Source organism: Danio aesculapii, unplaced genomic scaffold, assembly GCF_903798145.1.
Source record: "Danio aesculapii unplaced genomic scaffold, fDanAes4.1, whole genome shotgun sequence".
NCBI lineage: Eukaryota > Metazoa > Chordata > Actinopteri > Cypriniformes > Danionidae > Danio > Danio aesculapii.
The window spans coordinates 230-28,185 of NW_026613845.1; the positions used below are offsets into that span (position 1 = coordinate 230).

Sequence of the window (27,956 nt, forward strand, 5' to 3'; positions counted from 1 at the left end):
AATGGCCCCTGCTGGTGTAGTGGTGGCGTGTGCTCATTGGTCGTTGGCGGTCAGGACAGTAGAGGTGTGTTCAGGTGGTCTCAGTATAGAGGAGCAGATCTGGAGACTGGACTTCACTTCAGCTCAGAGGTGGAGAACCCTCTGCTGGACACTGATGGCAGTGCAGACCTCTGGACCACAGTATGGCCCTCAGAGCCTCCGGGCCCCTGGTCTACTACAGAGGATCTGAGGGCCCTCACTGCAGTCAAGGGGCCCAGACGGCCCCGCTGACTCAGGCTCAGTGTTGGGTGTGTAGCAGCAGCAGTGTGAGGGTCTACTCTGATGATGTTCTGCTGTCCTGACTTCACTGCAGCACTGGCAGGAAGACAGACGGACATGTGTGTGTGTGTGTGTGTGTGCGTGTGTGTGTGTGTGCATGTTTCAGAAGATCTCCAGGCTGTGGAGATAAACTGTGTGTGTTTCCACATGTCCAGCACAGTGGGCACGAGGAGCTGGAGCTCACCATAATCCTGCACACCTTCATCATCACTGTCTTCATCATCATCTTAAGTTCTTCATCACTATCTTCAAATTCATCTCCATCATCATCATCATCATCTCCTAAAAGCAGCTCTGATGTTCGGTGTGGGGTGTCACGGTGGCGCAGTGGGTAGTATGATTGCCTCACAGCAAGAAGGTCGCTGGTTCGAGTCCCAGCTGGGTCAGTAGGTGTTTCTGTGTGGAGTTTGCATGTTCTCCCTGTGTTGGTGTGGGTTTCCTCCGGGTGCTCCGGTTTCCCCCACAGTCCAAACACATGCGCTGTAGGGGAACTGATCAACTAAACTGACCGTAGTGTATGAGTGTGTGTGTAAATGAGTGTGTATGGGTGTTTCCCAGTACTGGGTTGGAGCTGGAAGGGCATCTGTTGTGTTGGAATAGTTGGTGGTGACCCCAGATGAATAATGTTCAGTGTGTGTGTGTGTGTGTGTGTGTGTGTGTGTGTGCGTGTGTGTGTGTGTGTGTGTGTGTGTGTGTGTGTGTGTGCGTGCGTGCTGCAGAGGTGTTTGCGTGTGAGGACTGCTGGTCAGTCAGTGTTGAATAGAAGGAAACGGCGGTCAGTGGCTTTTCCTTCCCCTGAAAGAGAATTTCCTCCATGGCTGAAGCCTGTGAGTGTGTGTGTTAGAGAGAGAGAGAGCTCCGTCAGACCCTCAGAGCGCCGGCATGGACACACTACTGATGAAGACGAGGATGAGGATCAATACACTGATGCTGATGATTATTGTGACGCTGGAGATCTGCTCTGCGGCCGGTGAGTGTTCCTGATCTCCTCTATACTGAATCCTCCACACAGACAGATGATCAGTGTTTCTCAGCAGCACCACCATCACCGCGGCCTCTCTTCATGGAGCTCTCTGTGTTGTAGGATTCTTATATTCACCTAATGGGTTATTACAGCTTTATAAACTCTTATTTTACTGTCACAGTAACTCTGAACACTCTGTTTTAGTAATCGTGCGTGGAGCTTGAGCTCAGTGTTTGTGTCCTGATGGGAGATCTTCAAGCTCCTCAGATTTGGCTGATTTCTCTCAGTCTTTTATTCTGGATTTCTCCTCTTTAAATATTCTGAAGTGTCCAGAGCACAGAAGCAATGAGAGAAAACTCTCTGACGTTGTGTTGGACAGCTCCATTGTTCAGTGTTACGTGTTCCCACAGCAGTACTGGTGTAAACCATGGTAAATACATGCAGTAAAACTGAGCCAAACGTTAGACCTGAAAGAATAAAATGGATGTTAATTAACATTACTCAGTGTTTCAGTGTATAATGACACTGTAAACTGTAAAATACAGTGAAACCAGACTCTCCAGTCCACGTCGAGTTCCACGTCGAGTTTCTCCCAGCATAACTGTCCCAGATAGCAGACCTAAGTTAAATCAACAATGAATAAATGTTAAAACATCAGCCACACTATCATACAATTCATTTTAGCCAGTTTTTGACCCTGAACTAATGTTATTACAATGATTAATAGATTAAAATGGTCACAAAATCAGCATTTGGTCAACTAAAATTAAAACTATTTACATGGGAAACCCACTGAAACATCCTCAGTTCAGTCCCGCTGTAAGTACTGTATGATTTTAATCCAATGTTGCCTCTTTTCAATCAGAGACCACTGGGCTGAAAGAGGAAAACTAAAGTATATAACTCTACACTGCAAACAATCCTTTAACTCGACGTATAAAACTGTTTTTTTGTTTGTTTTACTTACAGTGTTTCGAAAAGTTCAGCTAACTAAACTAATAAATTCAGCAAACTTGTGAAGAAAAAAAGTGAAGTTTTGGAAGAGTGTTAGGATGCAGTTAAAAAGTGTTGGTTAAACTTTTGTAAAGAATTAAACTCTAAATAATCCACACAAAATTAACTAAATTGCATTTGTTTTTTAAAGTGAGGAAACAAAATATTATGTGTACAGTGTATTTAAATCTACTGTTAATCCCATTAGGTTAGGACAATGTCTTGCTAACGTTCCAAACATCTGTTTGCTATCTGAAAGGTTTGTTCAATGTTAGCTTACTTTTTGTATCTTCTCTGAACAGCCTAATGTATTACAATATTTAAATATTCAATTACAATATTCAAAACACTTTAGATTGCTCTGATCACATCACATGATACATCACTCCTGAACAATAATGAGTCTTTGACATGCAGCTTACCTAAATCTTCATATTATTAGCTGGATCACCGGTGTATCTTCACACTTTGGAATAGTTTATGGTCAAAACATGAAGTTCAAAATATATTGCAAAAGCATCTGGGAAACCTTTGAGATCCAAAAATCATAATCCCCTCCATCAGTCTCTCAGCCATGTTCACAACATCCTCTGGGAAGGCCTGGCTCACCATCAAGATAGCCCATGCACTGCTTTGTATGTTAAAATCTTAAAATCAATACGAGATTTAACAGGAAGCCAGTGACGTTGCTGAAGTACAGGAGTGATACGGTGGTGCGAGGAAGTGTGTTAAAACCCGTGCAGCAGAATATTGAATGTACTGTAAACGTCTCAGAGAGCTTGCTGGTAGGCCCCCGAAGAGTGAGTTACAGAAGTCAAGACGTGATGTGATAAAGGCATGGATAAGCCTCTCCCCATCAGGCCGTGATAAAAAAGGTCTAATCCGCGCGATGTTACGCAGGTGAAAGAAGGCTATTAGTCAAGTGTTTGAAGTGTGAGTTAAAACTAGGCTGTGCATCAAAAAGCACCCCAAGGTTGCTCACCTGGGTAGAGGGAGACCCTTGAAGATCACCAGCAGAGAGTTTAAAGTCATTACACTGGTTAACATCAGAGTGCCAATTAGCAGAACCTCTGTATTAGAACTGTTTAATTTGAGGAAATGTTGATTCATCCAGGCTATGTTGGTTTAACAGATTACAGTAGCAGCTTAAAAACACAACAGTGGCTACCTCATAGACTCCTATTTTATTCTGAACACTCAAACACAGTAATGTTTAAACTACAATAGCAAATAGATTATTATAGTATAGTGGCACCATTACTAACTGTACTGTAAAGTTTTCTCACCTGTCAATGACACGATGTAGAGTAGTAATGTTGTCTCTGATCATCCAGTCTGTCTGCGTTCCTCAGTTCAGGAATCTTTGGATGGTGATCTGAAGGGAGGGTAGCGTGTGCCATTTCAGTGCTCTCCGTCATTTAAGTCTTCTTGTTAAATCAGACGCCTGTGGCATAAAACATCCACATCAACCCAGTTTATTTAGTTTGAATGCATGTTAACAACATTAACTGATTCCAAAGGTGATTCAGAATTAACTGAAGCAAAATGTGTCCATGTTAACACACTTAGAGAAAATACAGCTATCAGTAACTGGTTTTGCCAAATAATAAAAATAAAAGCATCAATATTAAACAAAAAACCTGGACATTTTACCTCTTAAACTTGGAAGTTTACTGTCATCTCCTGTATGAAGTACAGAAGGCCTGAGTTCTGAAAGAGTAAACGCATTCATGGTTAAATGACAATCATTATTTATAAATCATTATTTATCTTTATGGTTAAAAATGCGGAACTGACCAGTCAGCATCACTTTTACACCAACACAACTACAACAATAATAAGACGAGTTCAGTTTGAAACAGTCTACATTTAGACTTCACAAACATTGTGAATATGACAAAAATGAAAACATTTAAAATCCCTCATGCGTTTTATTTCATTTGCCCATATCAATTCAGATTCAGTTTGGATTGAATTTAAGATTTAAGTGCAAATGCACCTGTACCTTGTACTTTTAACCAAAATGACAGAACCTGGAGATCAACATAAAGCAAAATATCAGTGAACCTTATAAGTAGAGAACACTCAGACTCAAAATCTAATTAAAATATTTAATTTGTGATAACATCATGTGTAATTCACTCTATTATGAAGGTTTCTTTAAAATAACACTCACCATTTCCTGATAGTAAAGAAATGTCAATAATTTAGGTGTTAATGGCTATAATGACTTGAACTGAGTTATTTTGAAGAATTATAGGACAGTGGAGGAACAACTCGCCTTAATATCTTCATATTAGCAGCCGTTAATGTTCATAAAAGAAGTAAACATGGCTGAATCTTCGAGTTGACGAGGTTTATGCTCATAAGTATAATATCCATGATAATATCCATGACTGTTCAACTCGACTACAACAAACATTTAATTGTGTGCTTTAAGGTACACCTTTTATTAGAAGCAGAAAACGCATATGACAGTGTAAACACTTGCAGATATACTTAAAATGTCTCACACTTACTCTGTCATCGGGTTTCCACTGTCTTCTCTCGAAATTTCCATGGCAAGTTATCCAGTCATCTTAACCGGTTCGCTTCAATTCCCGCGCGTGACGGTTTGATTAATCTCAGTAAGGCTCAAAGTATCGCGAGATTCATCACAAAGCGGGCGGCTCTGTATGGATTTGAACGGCTCTCACGATACTTTGATGGCCGCGCGCGTGCGCAAGCATACACACACAGATCGGTCTTGTCGAGCAAGGGTTGTGGATTAGATAGGCCAGTGGTCGGGAACCTATGACTCGCGATTCACAAGTGGCTCTTTGACCAAAATACGTGGCTCTCCTGCTGTCTCCCTTAAAAAGCACTCCCTCTCAGTAAAAAAAATAGAACTGTCAGATAACGAGAAATCAGTTTCCTATTAAAATACAATTATAGTTCCCTCGTTATTGTTATTTTTCGGAGAAAAAAAGAATAAAAACTTTTCGAGCAATGCGTGTGCGCGGCGCTGTGAATAAACTTACGTTTCTATGGTAACCGCGCGCGCACGTAAATTCAAACAAGATTGATGAGTGGAGATGATGGCGCAGTAGGGGTTCAATCTTCAACTGGCTGGCTGGAGCTGCCAGTGGCGGGTCACGTGACCTGTCACTGACTGGTGGCAGCCGCCAGTGTCCCACTGTCGGGTAGCCTGACCTGCCAGTGGCAGCCGCATCTAACCCGGCATTTGACAACTAGCAGGTGGGTCATGTGACCAACCAGTGCCTGGTTGGTGGATCAGGTGTCCTACCAGTGACTGGTTGGTGGCCATTAACTACTGGCTGGTGGGTCAGGTGTCCTACCAGTGACTGGTTGGTGGCAGTTAGCAACTGGCTGTTGGGTCAGGTGTCCTACCAATGGCCACTTGGTAGCAGTTGGCAACTGGTAGGTCATATGAGCTTTCATTGCATCAAATGTTTTTAACAATACACAAAATGAACACTTTTACGGATTTATTCTTCATAATGGGACATTTTTAGAATGTTTATTACAAATAGAGAGTCCTCAAATCTAGAAAATATGGAAAAGTCTGAGTTTCCTTCTGTTGCTTTCAATTTATCTGAAAATAATATAATGGATCTGTACATTTAGACATTGGGCACATTCACCCCCAACCCATCGGCATTTACCGCGTTTGCTTTAACTTTCTCTGCAGCTTTATACATTGATATATCATCATGAAAATACTCGTCTGGACTTTTCTATTACAAATTGTGTATATTAGTCAGTTTAATTCCACATACGGTCCTCAAATAGCCGGGATTACAACTGGATGGTCCCTCCTCCCCTAATAAGCGCGATCACATTCTGCGTCTGGCGCGTCTCCTCGCGCTCTCATTCAGAAGAATTACATTTTAATTCATGAAATGTGTATTCTTTAGGGTCTATGTTTTCGTCACTGACATTCGCAGCAGTGTTTCCTCAAAGGAGGTCTTTAAATACTGACAGGTGGGTTTGCAACACTCTCGCTGCATCAGAACGCAGGGAGCTCCGCTTTCACTCTCTCAGACTGGTGGGTTACTGAAACTAATTAGCTTCAGTCAGCAGACAGCGAGCTCCGAATTTACCGCGTTTGCTTTAACTGTCTCTGCAGCTTTATACATTGATTTACTATAATGAATATAATCTTCTGAACCTTTTCTATTACAAATTGTGTATATTATTCAGCTTAATTCCAGATACGGTCCTCAAATAGCCGGGATTTCAACTGGATAGTCACGTCTTTCCCAGCTTCACCAGCGCATTCGCGCTCCGAGATCGACGCTTCTCTTTGCACTCTCGATAGGAGCAATCGAAATTTTATTTATAATATTTTTTATTCCTTACAGTCGATTGCGTTACATCAGTGATGTTTCCAGTAAATTTATCCCAAATAAGGTCTTCAATCGACCCGTAAACTGACTGGTGGGTTACCGACGCTAATCATGCAGTCAGCAGACAGGGAGCTCCGCGTTCGCTTTAACTTTCTCTGCAGCTTTATACGTTGATTTATCATCATGAAAATACTCGTCTGGACCTTTTCTATTACAATTTGTGTATATTAGTCAGTTTAATTCCACATACGGTCCTCAAATAGCCGAGATTACAACTGGCTGGTCCCTCCTCCCCTAATAAGCGTGATCACATTTTGCGTCTGGCGCGTCTCCTCGCGCTCTCATTCAGAAGAATTACATTTTAATTCATGAAATGTGTATTCTTTAGGGTCTATGTTTTCGTCACTGACATTCGCAGCAGTGTTTCCTCAAAGAAGGTCTTTAAATACTGACAGGTGGGTTTGCAACACTCTCGCTGCATCAGAACGCAGGGAGTTCCGCTTTCACTCTCTCAGACTAATTAGCTTCAGTCAGCAGACAGCGAGCTCCCAATTTACCGCGTTTGCTTTAACTGTCTCTGCAGCTTTATACATTGATTTACTATAATGAATATAATCTTCTGAACCTTTTCTATTGCAAATTGTGTATATTATTCAGCTTAATTCCAGATACGGTCCTCAAATAGCCGGGATTTCAACTGGCTGGTCATGTCTAAGACTTCAGTAAAGTTAGCAACAGATTCGCACAATCAATAACTCATGACTGAGACATTGTTCCTACACAAATAGGACCTCTTTTCAACCGTAGAAATGTATACAATCACCTACAATCTTATTTTTCTAAAAATGAGCTTTCCTACGTGCTGGACGCATTATATTGATCTCTATGCGCAGGCTGCGAAGAGAGACCGATCCTTAGGGACCAACTACAAAGAGCAAAACGCGAAAACTACAAAAGTTGTTAATAACTTCCCTCTAACACATTATACTGCCATAAAATTCATCATCAAATTTTTAAACTTGGTTTAAAAAAACTATTTTGTATATTTTTAATGAATTTTTATTATGAAAAATTTTTCAATAACTTTACTGTAAATTACTGTATTTCACCAAAATCAGATCACACGTCACTGCTGTCCAGCTGCTCCGGTTTTCCCCACAGTCCAATGACATGCGGTAAGGGTGAATTGGGTAGGCTAAATTGTCCGTAGTGTATAAGTGTGTATAGATGTTTCCCAGATATTGGTTGCAGCTGGAAGGGCATCCGCTGCATAAAACGTGCTGGATAAGTTGGCGGTTCATTCCGCTGTGGCGACCCTGGATTAATAAAGGGACTAAGCCGAAAAGAAAATGAATGAATGAATTAATGTTTTGCATGATTTTTATGAATTTTTATTATTCACCAATAATGGCTGTTTTTTTGATAGTAAAAAAGTGTTATAGTATAACCAGCAGGACAGCAGCGACAAGTGAACAGAATTTGGTGAAAATGCAGCGTTACAGTGAAGTTATTGAAAATTGATAACAAAAATTTATTAACAATATGCAAAATTGTTTTTTTTTTTTTTAAGTGTTGTAGTATAACCAGCAGGACAACACTGACGTGTGATCTGAATTGTATGGCAGTAGAATGTGTTAGAGGGAAGTTATTGACAACTTTTGTAGTTTCGCTATTTGCTCTTTGTAGACGGTCCCTAAGGATCGGTCTCTCTTCGCAGCCTGCGCATAGAGATCAATATAATGCGTCCAGCACGTAGGAAAGCTCATTTTTAGAAAAATAAGATTGTAGGTGATTGTATACATTGCGACAGTTGAAAAGAGGTCCTATTTGTGTAGGAACAATGTCTCAGTCATGAGTTATTGATCCGGAAAATGCGAATCTGATACTAATTTTACTGAAGTCGTACAGAGCTGCTGGGGGGAGACCTGACCAGCCAGTTGAAATCTCGGCTATTTGAGGACCGTATCTGGAAATAAAATTACTAATATACACAATTTGTAATAGAAAAGGTCCAGACGAGTATTTTCATGATGATATATCAATGTATAAAGCTGGAGAGAAAGTTAAAGCGAACGCGGAGCTCCCTGTCTGCTGACTGCATGATTTGCGTCGGTAACCCACCAGTCAGTTTACGGGTCGTTTGAAGACCTTATTTGGGATAAATTTACTGGAAAATCACTGATGTAACGCAATAGACTGTAAGGAATAAACAATATTATAAATAGAATTTTGATTGGTCTCATTGAGAGTGCAAAGAGAAGCGTCGATCTCGGAGCGCAAATGCGCTGGTGAAGCTGGGAAAGACGTGACTATCCAGTTGAAATCCCGGCTATTTGAGGACCGTATCTGGAATTAAGCTGAATAATATACACAATTTGTAATAGAAAAGGTTCAGAAGATTATATTCATTATAGTAAATCAATGTATAAAGCTGCAGAGACAGTTAAAGCAAACGCGGTAAATTCGGAGCTCGCTGTCTGCTGACTGAAGCTAATTAGCTTCAGTAACCCACCAGTCTGAGAGAGTGAAAGCGGAGCTCCCTGCGTTCTGATGCAGCGAGAGTGTTGCAAACCCACCTGTCAGTATTTAAAGACCTTCTTTGAGGAAACACTGCTGCGAATGTCAGTGACGAAAACATAGACCCTAAAGAATACACATTTCATGAATTAAAATGTAATTCTTCTGAATGAGAGCGCGAGGAGACGCGCCAGACGCAGAATGTGATCGCGCTTATTAGGGGAGGAGGGACCAGCCAGTTGTAATCCCGGCTATTTGAGGACCGTATGTGGAATTAAACTGACTAATATACACAAATTGTAATAGAAAAGGTCCAGACGAGTATTTTCATGATGATAAATCAACGTATAAAGCTGCAGAGAAAGTTAAAGCGAACGCGGAGCTCCCTGTCTGCTGACTGCATGATTAGCGTCGGTAACCCACCAGTCAGTTTACGGGTCGTTTGAAGACCTTATTTGGGATAAATTTACTGGAAACATCACTGATGTAACGCAATCGACTGTAAGGAATAAAAAACATTATACATACAATTTTGATTGCTCCTATCGAGAGTGCAAAGAGAAGCGTCGATCTCGGAGCGCAAATGCGCTGGTGAAGCTGGGGAAGACGTGACCATCCAGTTGTAATCCCGGCTATTTGAGGACCGTATCTGGAATTAAACTGACTAATATACACAATTTCATAATAAGAAATCAATGCATCAATGTGTAAAGCTGCAAAGACAGTTAAAGCAAACGCGGTAAACTCGGAGCTCGCTGTCTGCGGACTGAACCCACCAGTCTGAGAGAGTGAAAGCGAACGTGGTGACCTTCTTTGAGGAAACATATAGACTCTAAAGAATACCCAATGAAAAAACACTTAATAAAATTATACTCATGATGATAACAAGTAAATAAAAGCAGAGAAAGAAAAAGCGACAAAGGACACACTAGACGCAACTGCAACTAACCCGTCACTGGTAGGTCACATGACCAGGCAATTGGACACTGGCGGCTGCCACCCAGCCACTGTCAGGTCACGTGACCCGCCACTGGCGGCTCCCGCCAGCCAGTTGAAGATTGAACCCCGACTCTGATGGCGGAAAGAAAATAATCCTGAAGAACATCGAGCTTCAAAATGAGTGTGCAGAAACATTTGCTTTTATTGACAGCTCTGGTGCTCCGCTCTCTCTGATTTAAAGAAAACGCATTTCCTCTTGTAAAAAAACTAAAGTTAAGAGACATTTTGAAACCCATCATGCAGCTTTTGCGGCAAAGTAAAAGCTAAGTGAAAGCCGAAGGAAGGAGCTCCAGCATAAAGTGCAAACCGGATTAAAACAGCAGGGGCAGGACAGGAGTTTGGACAGGGGCATCTTGAGTTTGAATGCTGCGAGTTCTGCTTACCTCATTGGAGATCGCGAGGCAAAGGAAACCTTTCACAGATGGCGAATAAGTCGTGTATGATAACTACACACATGAACTGTTGGCGGAAGTGCTTAATTTGAGCTGATCTTGCTCAGGGTAATGTCAGATATTCCTATTTTGCCTTCCGGTATTTATTTTAATTGATCCGGCATTAACCGGTGAGTGTTGAATACCTGCATGTTTGATATGTGTGTGTGTGTGCGTGTGTGTGTGTGTGTGTTTGACGTAGAGAGAATGTTAATGAGCCCGAGTGAAAAAAAACTGCGAGCAGCAAAGCTGTGTTGAGTGTGTGTGTGCGCACACACATAAAGGTAGTCACTTTTGACCAATCAGCTTTCTTACATTTACAATCACTCTCATTGGACGGTGATGTTTCGCGCGCAGTGACCAGCGAAAATAAATAATGGCATAGAGGCCTACTTAAATAATAACCGTGTAACTGCTGAGTAACGTCATGTTCCGGTGTCCTGACAACATTTTATCTATCAGATTATGCTACCAACATTATATATATATAGATATATATTGATATATAAAGTCACGTGGCTCTTTAAGAAAATGCATTTGACAAAAAAATCAGAAATGGCTCTTTGCTGAAAAAAGGTTCCCAACCCCTGAGATAGGCTATTACCAGATAATAAATAGCTTAATTTGTGCTTCAGATTTATTTTTCCCGATAGCAAACTTACATTATAAAGACGTCTATTTGATGTTAGTGTTTCATCTGTTAGATTAATCGTCTGTTGGGTGTCAATTCATCAGATGCCAAAGCCCATAAGAAATCATGAATTCAGCGTTTCCCATTTCCTCATTCAGAGATATGGATTGTTTCCTGCAGGTGGTTTTCTGATTGCGCACACTAGTAAGGGCGTGTGTCTGAGCTCTCATAAGGGAGCGGTGGTTCTGCGGCGGTGTGATGAGCACAGTCCAGCCCAGCAGTGGATGTGGACCAGCAGTCTGAAGCTGAGCCACACGCTGAGCTCCAGCTGTCTGTGGGTGAACCAGAGCTCCATTGTCCCCCGCCATGCCCGCCTGCTCAGACTGAGTCACTGTGCCGCTGCACCCGCCTGGAGCTGCTACGGCCCCCGCGGGACCCTTGGGCTGGCAGAGACGCCCATGTTCCTGCACAAACAGGGCGCTCGGGTCGTGGTCCACCCCCAGCAGAAACACTCCAACTGGTCCATGATCACTCTGGACTCTGGAGGACGAAGGCGGAGCATGCCTCTGTGCCCGATCATAGGTCAGCTTTGCCACCACATGACTCTCACTTACATCACTTATACGTATGCAGAGTAATGTATTTTCATTATGCATTGCGTGTGCTTTTATCACATACATGTTTTCCTAGGTTCAGGTGAGTAATCAAGGGCAATGTTTTGTGCATTTTGTCAGTAAAGCTGGTTCTAGTAAACCTCCAGCAGATGCTTTCAGATAGAGCAATGCTATGGGGTCTTATTTCTTTGTTGTGGGTGTTTTTAGTCTTTGTGTGAGAGCGCCCTCTGGCCTTCAGCTAGAGGTTTACAGCTGATCTCAGAACTGTGCTTCCCTGACAAGATGTGCATGACAATTGCAACTTTGCTCAATTGTGTTTTTGATATAATTTCAATGAATTGCCCTGTCCAGTGTTTTCCCCATAAGCCTGTCAGTTTTGCACTCCTTAGAAAAAAAACAATACACAACAGTTAACAATACGTTTAAGTTACTTGTTCATTTAGTGCCTATTAACTCCAACATGGTTTATGCTGTAAACTCACCTGCAGTGAAACCCATCATTCTGCATCAGTCTAACATTCATCTCTTTCTCCAGGCCCATCCACAGTTTCAGCAGTGAAATCCACAGGAGAAATGACCACTCTAACTGTGCCACTCTGGACCCAGAGCAGAGCTGTGACGCACCACAGTAACACGGTCAGAAGCAGGACTAAACGCACTGTGACCACTGCACTGGGGGATCCCACAACATTCACCAGCCGCACAGAGATCAAGAGGAATCATACACTGGAGACAGAAGCACCCTACGACACCGGCGGCATCACAGAGCCATCCTCCACCGCTCGGATGCTGACCAGAACACTTCACCAGACACTAAATATCACCCAGAGTAGAGATCAGACAGTAGAGTCCACCTCAGATGTTGGCCAGACAGTAGAGTCCACCTCAGATGGTCGTCGGACTGTAGAGTCCACCTCAGATGGGCGTCAGACAGTAGAGTCCACCTCAGATGGTCGTCAGACAGTAGAGTCCACCTCAGATGGTCGTCAGACTGTAGAGTCCACCTCAGATGGTGGTCAGACAGTAGAGTCCATCTCAGATGGTGGTCAGACAGTAGAGTCCACCTCAGATGGTGGTCAGACAGTAGAGTCCACCTCAGATGGTGGCCAGACAGTAGAGTCCATCTCAGATGGTGGTCAGACAATAGAGTCCACCTCAGATGGTGGTCAGACAGTAGAGTCCACCTCAGATGGTGGTCAGACAGTAGAGTCCACCTCAGATGGTGGTCAGACAGTAGAGTCCATCTCAGATGGTGGTCAGACAGTAGAGTCCACCTCAGATGGTGGTCAGACAGTAGAGTCCACCTCAGATGGTGGCCAGACAGTAGAGTCCATCTCAGATGGTGGTCGGACTGTAGAGTCCACCTCAGATGTTGGTCAGACAGTAGAGTCCACCTCAGATGTTATTGATCGTACAGTAGAGTTAACCTCAAATGTTATTGATCGTACAGTCGAGTCCACCTCAGATGTTATTGATCGTACAGTAGAGTCCACCTCAGATGTTATTGATCGTACAGTAGAGTCCACTTCAGATGTTGTGGATCGTACAGTAAAGCCCACCTCAGATGTTGATCAGACAGTAAAGTCCACCTTAGATGTTATGAATCAGACCGTTAATCCTCTGATCTCTCAGACCGGGTCTTCAGCTTCAGCTTTCTCTCAGTCTGACTCTGAAACTCACAGCACTTCTGATTCCCAGACGGGCCCGTCTGAAGGTGCCAGCATCACCAGCGCTTCAGATCCCACACTGACTGAGAGCTCCACCAGCAGTTCTCCAGTGTCCCACACAGATGGCTCATGGCCCAACGCCTCAACCAGAAGCTCAAGTACAGACAAGAGCATCAGAGATATGCAGACCATTTTGCCATTCAGAACCAGAACCACGCGAGCGATTACTGAAGCTCTATCCAGCACAGAGTCCAGATCTTCTTCAAATACTGTCAGCAGTTCTGCTAAAACAAGAGGGAGCACAGCATCAAGCGCAGCAGTCCCGTACACATGGACACCTGCAACGGAAACTCACAGATTCACCTCTATTATGGACTTGACTACGACTGTGAGTCCATCGACAGCTCAGGAAACCACTGCCACCACTGCCCTGAGCACCAGAACATCAGCTACACCCACAGCCGCTCCCACAGCTGCTCCTACAACCACTACTACAGCCACCCCCACAACTGCCTCCACAACCATGGTGAGCAGCCGCTTATAGTTTCATTTAAAAATTGAGATCTTCAGGAAATCCTGCAACCACCAAATGTAGCTCGGTTTAGTGTTTCATTCACTCTAAACATAGGAATAATACTTTGAGAATCTATAATACTGTAGTCCATGATTGGAGAAACAACTGGGCCTAGACAAAATCTCCCAAAACATCAGTTTCCACATTTATCATTCAGTCTGAAAGCTGCTGACTATGATGCTGTGTTTTAAGGATTCAGGTAAAGGTTAGGATGATTCCATCAGCCTTAATCATCAGAGTTCTGCCTATATTATATATAAGGCCTAGAAACCAGAGTGGCTTTTCCACTCCCTGCTGTGCTATAGAAAGATAGGACAGCATCTTACTTATTTTGCTCAAAGCTTGATCTTTTATAGCATAGCGATTTTTAATAATCCTATATGATTGCCGCTTGTCGGACTGTAAGAACATGATCATGATTGATAGTGGTCGGCTATTGGGGGTTATCAAGCATCGATGAGTATCTGTCAGACTGGAGTGTATGGTGTTTTCCAAACATCACCACTTTAAAGGGGCTGTAAAATGGTACATAAACACTGCTTTGTTTACAGTTTGTATGTGTGCAGCACTAGTTCTGGTTTCCCTTTGTGGAATGACGATATATATACTGGAGAGGTATATCCTCACAAGCATGTGCAGAAAGCAAAATAGCATGATAGAAACATCAGTAGAAACCGTTGAGGTTTTCCTCTATCTAAGAAACTGGTACAATCAGTGTTGTGTTGCACAAAATCATTTTACAGACTAATCAACAGTTTGAGAGACTCTTGAGGTTTAATCAGAGTGACTTAAACAGAGTTTATATCAGGCGTGTCCAGTTTTGTTCATGGAGATCCTGTAGGGTTGAGCTCAAACCTGGTCAAACACTCGATTCCCAAATTTAGACCTTCTGAAGCTCCTGATGATCCCAGAGTTTAATCCAGTGTTGTGTTGAAAAAGGCAGCCCTGCCAAATGATGCACCCCTCACTGAATACACTGCCAAATGCCCAAATCCCAGCTACACCTCCTAACCCTTACTCTACCTGTATATTGGCCTGTGAGGGGAGGCATAATCTGTCAGGGGGGCATTTTTCAGCACTACGCTGGGATCTGGTATGGATGGCCAGAATGGTACATCTCCACGAACAGGACTGGGCACAGCTGACTAACGTTGCTGTTGGCACATTGCTGTAAACAGTTTCGGGTCATGGGAAATTCTGTTGTTTTTCACCTCTCTGGCAAATAAATCACTGCTTCTTGTTTGTATTTCTCATCTGTAGCTGTTGACGACGGAGGCAGCGGTGTGTCTGGTGAACATGACTGCAGTTAGTGTTGATATGAAGTCCTGTGGTTTCAATTTCACCACCCCCGGACGCTCCTGCAGCTTCATCATGTCCGATGGAACTCGCTTCTCCAGATGTTTTGAAGACAGCAGCCGCTTCACATGCCTGATGGTGGATCTGAATCCCGGCACCAGATACGTGTTTGGAATCATTTCAGAGTCAGACGGCGCTCAGCTAAACATCAGTGTTCAAACCGGTGAGTGAATCTGAAGTGAACAGGAGAGGGTTTACTGTGTATACTTCACTGAGCGCTTTAAATTCTCACAATAACACACCGTGATTTACAGCACTCTTCATTGTTCTTCTCTTTCACGCTGATGTGCTGGAACACATTGTTCTGACAGGGTTGATAAAGCACCGGCGTTCACAGCTTACAGCGGATGTGTTTTGAGTGTCTTGGTGTATTCCAGCTGAGCACTGAACACTGTGTTCATAAGAGCCGTCGTGGCTTATGTTTCTTAACTTCTTTAAGACTTTTTCCTTAAAGACTTATAAAGGAAAGGACTAAAGGAGTCCAGAGACATTGATGAAGTAAGTTACTCAAAAGGTCAGTGGTTCATTCCTATAGATTTTCCATCATCACTGAAACAACATTTGTCCTAATCCTCAACTTAAATCATACAAGACCAGAAATAATGAATGAACAAACAAGACTAGAAGCCAAATCTTCCTAGTTCTTAGTCAATAATATAAGTGACCTATTGACAATGGTCTGTTGAATTATTAGATAATAATACACACCTGAGCTGGTGATGCAGTGGAGCAGAGTGTCTGTTACACCTCAGCTGTACATTATCCTCCAATAATCCACCGTCTCGCAGGTGATTGCTGTTCTCCTCCTCTGGTCTCCAGCACCTCTGCTGAATCCACTGTTGAGATGTTGTATCTGAGAGTGTGTTAGTCAGGTGTGTGTCCTCCTCGAGCATCTCCAGTGTGTAGCACTAGTTTCCTCCACATCTCCTCCTCCTCCTCCTCCTTTTGTTGTGATTTCTGACTGTTGTAGCTGTGTAATAGCTCTAATCATTCAGCGGAGTGATATGGAGCTGCTCTAAACCTGCCGGAACTACTTTAGCTGTGCCTTTATCTGACAATAACCAAACACCTGCGAGTGCTCATCAGCCAATCAGAATCCAGCATTCAGCAGACCTGCAGAATAAACTAGTGTATTATATATAGTGTAAATAATTAATGACAGGTCAATTTGTTGGGATTTTCAGTCAGATTTCTGAGTTCTTTGTGTCGGCATGTCTTGTCCTTCTTGACTTTGGGATTTATTTTGGTTTGAGAGGCAGAATCATGTTTATTTGGGTTTATTCTGGCAGTAAATGTAGTTAATATTCAGTAAATGTAGAATGTAATAGGCCGGATAGCAGACTGCTAGCAGTGTTTTTATTCCTGCATTTTCAGTCATGTGTGAAGGTCTGTGTTCCTCTGAAGGACAGGGCACTGGTCAAACTGAGCCTCCCTTTCCTGAATCCTTTTCCTTAGTCTTTATGAGAGGAGGTTTACTCACTGTGACGGATAACCACAGCGTATAGTCACTGCCGTTCCAGCACAACACACCAGGCCGATCATCGATTTGGTTTCTCAGGGTGTGTAATAGTGCTGTTGGTGACGTGGAGCTTTACACACATGATTCCTGAACATTGCTGATGTCTGCTTTACATGTTTTCTCAGTTTAAACCATCAGTGGAGAATCTCTGTCTCTATTTCACTGTTTTAAAGACTAATGTGTGTTGAAATGACAGTCAGTCTACATAATACAGACACATCAAACCGGTCAACAGGGGACAATTCAGACAGAAGTGAACTCTAACTCTACATTGATAAAATGTTGTTCAGCTAAAACAACAGACCTGTACATTTACACACAATTTAACAATGTTCATCAAACAAACTCTCTGATGATTTCTGTGAACGAGTCTGTCATAGTGTGTGTTAATTCATCTGTGAGCTGATTTCTCTCTGGTAAAGGCTTCAGCTTCCCAACAGCAGCTAAAGGCCATCAGCATTATCGTTATTTCCAGGATATTTTGAGTCTGCCTCTCCCTTCCTGCTTCAGCAGACGACACGCCTGCGTATCCTGTCTGTTACATCTGAACATGACCATGATGCTCCACACACTCACATGCTCTCCATGTACACCTTTATCATGAGTTTCCATACGCATCAAGAGTTTTATACTCAGATAATGATATTTTAGACCCTCCTCTCTCTCTACTATACAGACTGTACACTCTTTCCCTCTACCCCAACCCTTCCCCTACACCCTAACCCAAACAATCTTTACATTTTCAAAATACTTTGATACTTGCTGATGTAGACGCTGTGTTCCTGCAGTGTGTGTGTGCAGTGTTCCTGCAGTGTGTGTGTGCAGTGTTCCTGCAGTGTGTGTGCAGTGTTCCTGCAATGTGTGTGTGCTGGGGTCCTGCAGTGTGTGTGTGCTTTGGTCCTGCAGTGTGTGTGTGCTTTGGTCCTGCAGTGTGTGTGTACTGGGGTCCTGAAGTGTGTGTGTACTGGGGTCCTGTAGTGTGTGTGTACTGGGGTCCTGCAGTGTGTGTGTGCAGTGTTCCTGCAGTGTGTGTTTGCAGTGTTCCTGCAGTGTGTGTGTGCAGTGGTCCTGCAGTGTGTGTGTACTGGGGCCTGCAGTGTGTGTGTGCTGACTGCTGGTCTTTCTGCAGCTCCAGCTCCTGTCTCCTCATTGGTCCTGCGCAGTGACGGCCGCAGTGACTCTCTGATCGCCGCATGGGTTCCTGCAGTCGGACGAGTCGACTCGTACCTGTTGTCTCTGCGGCCCGCCGGCACGGCTCTAATTCTTCCTGCAAACACATCTCAGTGCATTTTGACTGGTCTGACTCCTGGACAACAGTATGAGCTGTCGGTGAAGACCAGGAGTGGAGCACGAGCAGCTGAGCAGACGACCACAGCCAGAACAGGTGAGAAATAGGACCAAACATCAGTCAGTTGCACACAAGCTGGATTCAGATGAACACTAATATGACTGAATATGAGTGTCTGATGATGTTTGCTGCTCAGCTCCGGGACAGGCAGCTCGTCTGAAGCTGGAGGCAATTCATCCAAACACTCTGCGTTTGTCCTGGTCTCCTCCTGATGGGACGTGGGATTTCTACCGTATCCTGCTGTTCAATGGTTCCTCTGTACTGGAGAACCGGACGGTGGACCGGCTGCAGCTGCAGTTCAGCTTCACTAACTGGACTCTAATTCCTGGACGGAGGTACAGAGCTGCTGTCAGTGTGCAGAGCGGAGATCTGAGCACAACCACAGCCTGCCATGGGGGAGCCGGTGGGTAAACTACACCAATCAACTCAATAACCTCAAATACTGCAGTTAAACCACACTAGCCAACTCAGTTAAGTTAATCACTGCAGTTAAATTATACTAATCAGCTCATTTAACTGAACTCTTATGCTGAAACTTCACTATTCATCAGTAATTCATGAAGGCATAATTTAATTTTCTTGAGTTGTTTATCTGTCAAATGTAGCAGCATTGGTGAGCAACAGAGTAAACCCCAGCAGATGCATCCGCACACAGAAGAATCAGTGTGTGTGCAGTAACACACTGGACATGTAGACAGTGAACTGCATTACTGTGGTGTTTCAGCTCCGCGTGCGGTGCAGATGTTGAGTATCCGCCACGCCGCTGAGTCGAGTCTGCGGGCCACCTGGAGCCCCCCGGTGGGTGAGTGGGAGAACTACACACTCTTGCTGACGGACGGAGACGCCACTGTAGACTCCAGGACAGCAGATCACGATGTGCGTGAATACAGCTTTACTAACCTGATGCCCGGACACGCCTACACCATCACCGTGACAACCAACAGTGGAGATCTGAGTAGCTCCGCCCACATCACTGCAAAAACCAGTGAGTGATGCAGAGATTTACTGTGGTTCTGTGTGAAAATGCAGTGGATTTTCAACTGGCTTCTGAGTTTAAAAATGTGTGTGTGTGTGTGTGTGTGTGTGTGTGTTCAGTCCCTGCTCAGGTCACGCAGCTGCGGGTCAGTAATGAGGGCCGGACCGATGCTCTGCAGGTCAGCTGGGATGCTGCGCTGGGTCAGCTGGATCTGTATCGTGTGCTGCTGATCCAGGACAGTGTGGTGGTCCGGAATGAGAGTGTGCGGCCCAACACCACCGCACTCCTCTTCCAGAGCCTGAGACCCGGTGCTCTGTACCGGGCGGTGGTGACGACTGCGCACCGCAGCGCTCGTTCCCGGCAGATGGTGGCAGAGGGACGCACGGGTACGGCTGCTCAGATACACTGATACACACATCCCTGTGCTGCACTAACACACACCAGTGAAACTCAGACATTTGACCAATCAAAGAAAGAGCAGAACCATCTGACCAATCAGAATAAAGCAGAGGCATCTGACCAATCAGAGAAACAGCAAGAGAAAACATCTGACCAATTAGATCAGCAAAGGGCCATACGACCAATGAGTAGGACAGTCTGATCAATCAGAGATGAGAATCTGGCCAATTAGAGCACAGTACAGGCATCTGACCAATGACATGTTAGCAGTTTTGTAGACACTTTAATTCAAAGTGACTTACACCTGTGAACACACACTCGGGGAGCAGTGGGGGTTTGGTGCCTTGCTCAAGGGAGTCTCCTCAGACATGGTGGATATTTTCACTCTCCCCAACAATCCCTGCTGGTGCCGGGACAATTAGCAATAATACCGATAGTTTCAGAATAATCAATCAGATTAGAATTACATTATTTACACATCCAATTAGACATACAAATAAGAAAATAAATGTTTTAATCTCATGTAAACCTGCTGTAGGAGAGCAGCAAACACAACCCAGAGCCTCTAACAGAGCAGAATAAGGGCACTCTAAACAAGCGCGATGGAAACTCTGTGATTGTGTGACTTACCGGTGTAAGTTTAATAGTTTATACAGAAGTGTCCTTAAGGATGGCCCAGGTATGCTGAACTTCACACACACACACTTTATCTGGACCTGCAGGAATGCTCCTGGAATGTTCAGGAAGCCTTGAATATGTGAAGGTCATTCGTGTGGTTTCCTGCAGAGAGTGTTTTTGTGCAGAGCGGATGTTGATCTTCTGTGAGAGAACAATCACACTTACAGCCAAGACTAGTGTTTAGGGGGACACAGAAACAACAGCTCGTCTACACACTAGTGTTTATGGAGACACAGAAACAACAGCTCGTCTACACACTAGTGTTTATGGGGACACAGAAACAACAGCTCGTCTACACACTAGTGTTTAGGGGGACACAGAAACAACAGCTCATCTACACACTAGTGTTTAGGGGGACACAGAAACAACAGCTCGTCTACACACTAGTGTTTAGGGGGACACAGAAACAACAGCTCGTCTACACACTAGTGTTTAGGGGGACACAGAAACAACAGCTCGTCTACACACTAGTGTTTATGGAGACACAGAAACAACAGCTCGTCTACACACTAGTGTTTAGGGGGACACAGAAACAACAGCTCGTCTACACACTAGTGTTTAGGGGGACACAGAAACAACAGCTCGTCTACACACTAGTGTTTATGGGAGACACAGAAACAACAGCTTCGTCTACACACTAGTGTTTAGGGGGACACAGAAACAACAGCTCGTCTACACACTAGTGTTTATGGGGACACAGAAACAACAGCTCGTCTACACACTAGTGTTTAGGGGGACACAGAAACAACAGCTCGTCTACACACTAGTGTTTAGGGGGACACAGAAACAACAGCTCGTCTACACACTAGTGTTTAGGGGACACAGAAACAACAGCTCGTCTACACACTAGTGTTTAGGGGGACACAGAAACAACAGCTCGTCTACACACTAGTGTTTAGGGGGACACAGAAACAACAGCTTGTCTACACACTAGTGTTTATGGGGACACAGAAACAACAGCTTGTCTACACACTAGTGTTTATGGGGACACAGAAAAGACAGCTCGTCTACACACTAGTGTTTATGGGGACACAGAAACAACAGCTCGTCTACACACTAGTGTTTAGGGGGACACAGAAACAACAGCTCGTCTACACACTAGTGTTTAGGGGGACACAGAAACAACAGCTCGTCTACACACTAGTGTTTATGGAGACACAGAAACAACAGCTCGTCTACACACTAGTGTTTAGGGGGACACAGAAACAACAGCTCATCTACACACTAGTGTTTAGGGGGACACAGAAACAACAGCTCGTCTACACACTAGTGTTTAGGGGGACACAGAAACAACAGCTCGTCTACACACTAGTGTTTATGGAGACACAGAAACAACAGCTCGTCTACACACTAGTGTTTAGGGGGACACAGAAACAACAGCTCGTCTACACACTAGTGTTTAGGGGGACACAGAAACAACAGCTCGTCTACACACTAGTGTTTAGGGGGACACAGAAACAACAGCTCGTCTACACACTAGTGTTTAGGGGGACACAGAAACAACAGCTTGTCTACACACTAGTGTTTATGGGGACACAGAAACAGCAGCTCGTCTACACACTAGTGTTTATGGGGACACAGAAACAACAGCTTGTCTACACACTAGTGTTTATGGGGACACAGAAACAACAGCTCGTCTACACACTAGTGTTTATGGGGACACAGAAACAACAGCTTGTCTACACACTAGTGTTTATGGGGACACAGAAACAACAGCTCGTCTACACACTAGTGTTTATGGGGACACAGAAACAACAGCTTGTCTACACACTAGTGTTTATGGGGACACAGAAACAGCAGCTCGTCTACACACTAGTGTTTAGGAGTTTACTTTTTAAATAACTTTTTTAAATAGAATGTGTGTGTGCGTGTGTGTGTGCATGTGTGTGTGTGCATCAGTTCCAGCTGCGGTCAGAGATGTGACGGTCAGCAATAACGGCCGTATGGACTTCCTGAGTGTGTCCTGGCGAGCGGCTGAAGGAGATGTGGACAGTTACTGGGTGAGTCTGCGGGATCAGGAGCGCACCGTACACACACTCACCGTCTCCAAGCTCAGCACAGAGTGTGTGTTCAAGTCTCTGGTGTCTGGGCGTCTTTACAACATCTCCATCACCTCCCGCAGTGGAGAGTTTGAGAACCACACCGCGGTTCAGGAGCGCACACGTAAGAACATCACTGTGTTTCTGCAGCTCAGAGTCCTTGGATTTCCTTCTGATTATCCTGTGCTCTTCTAGAACCGTCCACAGTGCTGAACCCCACTGCCACACATATGGCCCAAGAACAGCTCCTGAAGGTGTACTGGCGCCATGCGGATGGAGACTTTGACTACTATCATGTCTCCATAAAGCACAACAACATCTTCCATCAGAACCGGACAGTCCCTAAGAGCCAGAATGAGTGTGTGTTCAGTGGGCTGGTGCCGGGCCGGCTCTACACAGTGACCGTCAGCACGTGGAGTGGCAAATACGAGTCCAGTGTTTCTACTCACGGACGCACCTGTAAGTTCTGAAGCTCTGTGGTTTAAGGGCTGTTCACAGTAATGCTGGGTTCACAACAAACGCAGAATTATTTGCACAAGTAAATTACAAACAAAGTCAATGCAAATGCAGTAATTGGAGCAAATTATCGCGGTGCAAGTGACATGAAATGGTCAACACCACAGATGCATGAAATTCATCTCAATCAAGTCTACCACACAAGTTCAAATAAATGAACCTTCAAGAGTTCTGATTAGCTGATGATTGATAATAAAGAATGTTTGGCATGCAGTCCCAGGAGAGAGCCCTGAGCTCATAAGATCCTCGAGCCCTCCCGTTTGTAGGGCGCGAGGGGAGTTTGAGCTCAGGTAGGTCTCGAGAACGCGCCTGCTTATTTATGGCTAAAGGCAATTAGGGATTGCTGATTCATCAATGGTGCCAATTTAGTTTGGTCAATTCACCTATGATGCATGTGTTTGGACTGTGGGAGGGAACCGAAGAACCCGGGGGAAACCCACGCAAGCACAGGGGAGAACATATAAACTCCACACAGAAATATCGACTGGTCCAGTAAGGATTTGAACCAGTGACATTCTTGCTGTAAGGCAACATTGCTAACCACTCAGCCACCTTGCCACACTGTCAAGAAAAAGGAAGGAGGAGTAGGGGTGGAAGGGGGGATACTTCAAGGCAAAGAATCCATAAACTCTGATTATTTATATTGAGTTAGGAATCATCCGCTAATGCAGGACCAGCTGTGGTCAATCATAAGCACGTGATCCTCTCGAAATTAGTTTATAAATAAACTTCACAAAGCAAAAAATTGCATGAGTAGAAAAACATCCCACGAGGAAACCAAAGCGAGTGACTAGGTGCTTCACATGTTCTGAACCCAGCATAATAACTATAATAATTAACTCATTCTAATATCACCATACTCGTGTCCACATCTGCAAATGATAATGATTTATTTTTAGTTTATGCTTGCCTTTTTGCATTTCCCCCTTGTAAGCAGCAGGTGTCCTGTTTCTAGCACATCTGACCAGTGAATCCAGCTCGTGTAATCTATATAAAAACAGGGTATTTAGCGATCGCGATCAGTGTTGAACAAGAACAACACGTACTATTTTTTCTCCTGCATTTAAAAGTTGGCAACACAAAGATGTCTAAACTAGCACTGAATACCTGAGATGCTTTTATTTTTATGCTTCAGTTTGCTACCCTGGCTTGCAAAGCTTCCCTGCCATTTTTTATCATTCTTACCATCTGTGAAAAGGAGGTTTAATACCAAGCAGAACTTCACCACAGTGTTGTCTGTAGCTTCAAAATCCACAAACCATTTATATTTTGACTGGCAGTCAGTGTTTTATCATTTATAAGCTGAAACAAACAAAAAACGCCCTGAACGTGATCCTAAAGATCTCCATATCTCTATAGTTATTGCTGTGGTCTGAACTGTGTGTTGTTCTTCAGTCTGCTGTGGTTCTGAGCTGTATTTGATGATGTTCTCCTTCTCAGTGCCCGCAGGAGTGCAGAACCTGTCTCTGGCAGACAGCGGCACTGAGGATCTCCTGGTGACCTGGGCTTCTGCTCCTGGAGATGTGGATCATTATGAAGTCCAGCTGCTGTTTAATGACATGAAGGTGTTTCCGCCCATCACTCTGACCAGCAGCACCACGCAGTTCCTGCTGTCCTCACTCACTCCTGGCCGACTCTACAAGATCCTGGTGTCCACCTTCAGTGGGCCCAACCTCAGAGTGCAGTTCCTCAGGGGCAGAACCGGTGTGTGTGTGTGTGTGTGTGTGTGTGTGTGTGTACATTTGCTGGAAGAACACTGCAGATATCTTGGAGAGTCTAATGTTGTGTTAATTCCTGTGTATTGTAGTTCCCAGTACAGTGAAGAACATCCACATCAGTAACGAGGGTCAGAGCAACAGTCTGCGGGTCAGCTGGACGCCGGGGCAGGGTGATGTGGACCGGTACACTGTGTCTCTGTCTCCGGCCCAGGAGAGATCCGTCCCCAAACATGTCAACGAGGTCAGCTTCCAGCGTCTGCAGCCCGGACAGCAGTACAACATCACTGTTACATCAGTCAGCGGATCTCTGATCAATAACAGCACAGCAACAGGACGAACAGGTCAAATAATGCATTTTATTAAACCCAGAGTTAGTTGGTTAACTACTAGTTAATTAACTCCTCTCTCTTATGTCCTTCTCTTGTGAGTTTCGATCATCTCCAATGAACCCTTTGAGCATGTTTATCTCTAAACTCCGGCATGTTATTATAATCAGATGTTACTCCTGTTGAATCTGCAGTTCCCTCGGCCGTGTCGGCTCTACAGCTGGAGGAGCAGTGCAGCACGTCCACTCTGTCGGTGTTTTGGCTGGCGGGTCGAGGCGTGTTCGACAGCTTTCGTCTACAGCTGCTGGACGAGAGAGGAACGCTGGTGTCAAACATCTCCACACCAGCACAGGCCGCTCAGCACACCTTCACACAGCTCACCCCGGGGAAACAGTACCGTGTCCTGATCCAGGCCCTCAGCGGAGGAGTCAGCAGCAATGATGTGGGGGCTGACGGCAGAACCTGTGTGTAGACGTCTCTATCCCATATTTACCATCTGTTAGTCTAGCGGCCTGTTAGAGCTTCTGAATGTGTTTCCTGCAGGTCCGGCAAGGGTCAGTAACCTGTCAGTCATCAGCAACACCACCACCAGCCTGTCATTCCGCTGGGGTCCGCCGGACGGAGAGTGTGATGGATTTGATGTTCTTCTGTATGATGAAGATGAAAGATTGCTTGACCAGAAATCAGGAATCATGCAGGACTGCTCTTTCCTGAACCTTCGACCCGGGGTGCTGTATAAAGTGCTGGTTTTCACCCGCAGTGGAGATCAAACCAACAACACGTCCATCTGGGCCCGCACAGGTGAACGATGCGCACCAGTTTATACCAAATAAACCTGTATGGTGTAATAATGATATAGTCCAATGTCTGGCTTAGTTACAGCGATGTAACAACAAGCGTGATCAAGTATTAATCAGAATTTTACTAGTTTTATGTAGTAAATGCTCAGGTCTAGACTGTGAAGGCGGTGTTGTTGTTTGTGCTGTGTAGTTCCTGCAGCGGTGACGTTCCTCCACGCTGACAGCAGACGGAGCTCTGAGAGTCTGTGGCTGAGCTGGAAGCAGCCCGTGGGGGGCGTGAGCAGCTACACCCTCCTTATCCTCAACCCTGACGGGACCCGGACTGCAGAGCAGAGCCTGGGGCCTGACAGCCGAAGCTACCAGTTCCAGAACCTGGTGTCGGGACGCCTCTACCAGGCTGTGGTTCTCACTCACAGTGGAGATCTCACCAACATGGCAACCACCAGTGGCAGGACGGGTACGAGTGTCCTGTAAATCATTAAAAAACAAGATAAATATGATGTGTTGAGGATGTCTCAAAGTTGGGGTGCAGTGGTGCAGTTTCTTCTATCCTAACAGCAGAATCTGAAATCTTGAATTACTGATTTTAATTGCTGTACTGCTTGTACTGTAGACCCCAAGCCTCCAGTCTCATTCTCCTTCGGGGAAATCACCAACACCTCGCTGGAGATCACCTGGAGCACTCCAGAAAACACAGACTATGACGACTTTGACCTTCAGTGGAGCCCCAGGGACCATCTGTCTGTGTTCAACCCCTACCACAGTCCCATATCTGCCAACCGGATTCTGAAAGGGATGCACCCCGGACGCCAGTACAACATCAGCCTCCGCACGGTCAGCGGTGCTGGAACCAACAACCCCACCTACAGCCTTCCCATCTCTAGGACCATCAGGACAAGTCAGTGGAGCACCAGACACTAGCATAATAAGGCCGCTCACACCACAATGATAACGATAGTGATAAAGACATCTATCTACAAATCATTCTGTAACCTAACCCTAACCCTAACCCTGTAACAATGAAGATGTAGAGAAACATTATCATAGGAATCACTTTCAGAACAACTTTTCCAGCTTATAAATCATACAAAAACTGAGAGAAAGTCAGAATCCACTGAAATATAAAGGGCTTATGCAACTGAAAGCTACAGATGCTATTGTGGAGAAGCCAAAGATGACAAGAAAGATAAAAAATGACATGGAAGCTAGGCAAACCAGGCTAGCTAATTAAAATATATAAAAAATTACCTCAGGTATACACGGCTAGTTTTGGCATCTTTGTATTCTCTTCTGAAAATGCTGGACAAAACCGTTTGTGTTTTTATTCCTCTACACTGATTGCGATCGCTAAATTCTCTGTTTGATTGGGTTACACAAGCTGGATTCACTGGTCAGATGCGCTAGAAACAGCACACTGAGGACACCCGCTGGTTACAAGGGGGTCTTGCAATTGCAATTTAAAGTCTACTTTTCTGCAGAGTTTAGCTCCAGAAAGGATCATCACACCTGAGCAATCTGATCAGGGTCTCCAGGATAACTAGAGAACAGAGGAGTCTGATCCGGGATCAGCTAAACTCTGCTGGACTGTGGATCTGGAGAACCAGCCCTACATTAGGATGGAAACCAGCTATTAGTAGTGATAGACCAGTCGACCACAGTAACCTGCAGGTAGAGCACTAGTTAGTAAAATGTGTGTTTGTTCTTGTCTTCAGAGCCGGAGCGTGTTCAGAGTCTTCACTGCCGTCCGCAGAACTCCTCTACCATTTCTTGCTCCTGGATTCCCCCAGAAGCTGACTTTGACTCGTACACTATCGAGTGCACTAGGAAGGACTCTCTGAGAATGGTGTATTCGCAGCGTACAGTCAAAGGGAACACTGTGTATCTGATCAGGGATCTGGAGCCTCATAAACACTACATTGTCTCTGTTAAAGTCATCTCTGACAGCATGACCAGCGAGGCGGTGATGGAGAACGTGGTCACCATGATAGACCGTGAGTTATGGCTTGCATTTATACATTAACACACGATGAGATCCCTTCATGACAGTAGCGTTTACTAAATAGGGTTCTTGTTATCTCAGGTCCACCACTGCCTATGGCTCGGATTGATGAGAACGCAGTTATGATCACCAAGTCCACCATACTGTTCCACTTCAACTGCAGCTGGTTCAGTGACATCAACGGCGCCGTGAAGTTCTTCACCATCGTCATCATCGAGTCTGACG

The 27,956-nt window shown here is 44.6% G+C and overlaps 1 protein-coding gene across 1 annotated transcript; it reads left to right on the forward strand.

Annotated features, from left to right (window-relative positions):
* Positions 1 to 1,063: 1,063 nt before the first annotated feature.
* On the forward strand, positions 1,064 to 27,956 carry LOC130220461 (receptor-type tyrosine-protein phosphatase beta-like; the record flags this gene model as incomplete). Its single annotated transcript, XM_056452739.1, has 18 exons — positions 1,064 to 1,288; positions 11,383 to 11,784; positions 12,352 to 14,009; positions 15,318 to 15,576; positions 18,062 to 18,316; positions 18,417 to 18,683; positions 19,005 to 19,265; positions 19,376 to 19,642; positions 22,233 to 22,496; positions 22,568 to 22,831; positions 24,329 to 24,592; positions 24,696 to 24,947; positions 25,127 to 25,396; positions 25,476 to 25,733; positions 25,923 to 26,189; positions 26,346 to 26,630; positions 27,445 to 27,723; positions 27,813 to 27,956. Coding segments are annotated over exons 1-18 (6,004 nt in total), but the record flags the coding sequence as incomplete, so codon positions are not given.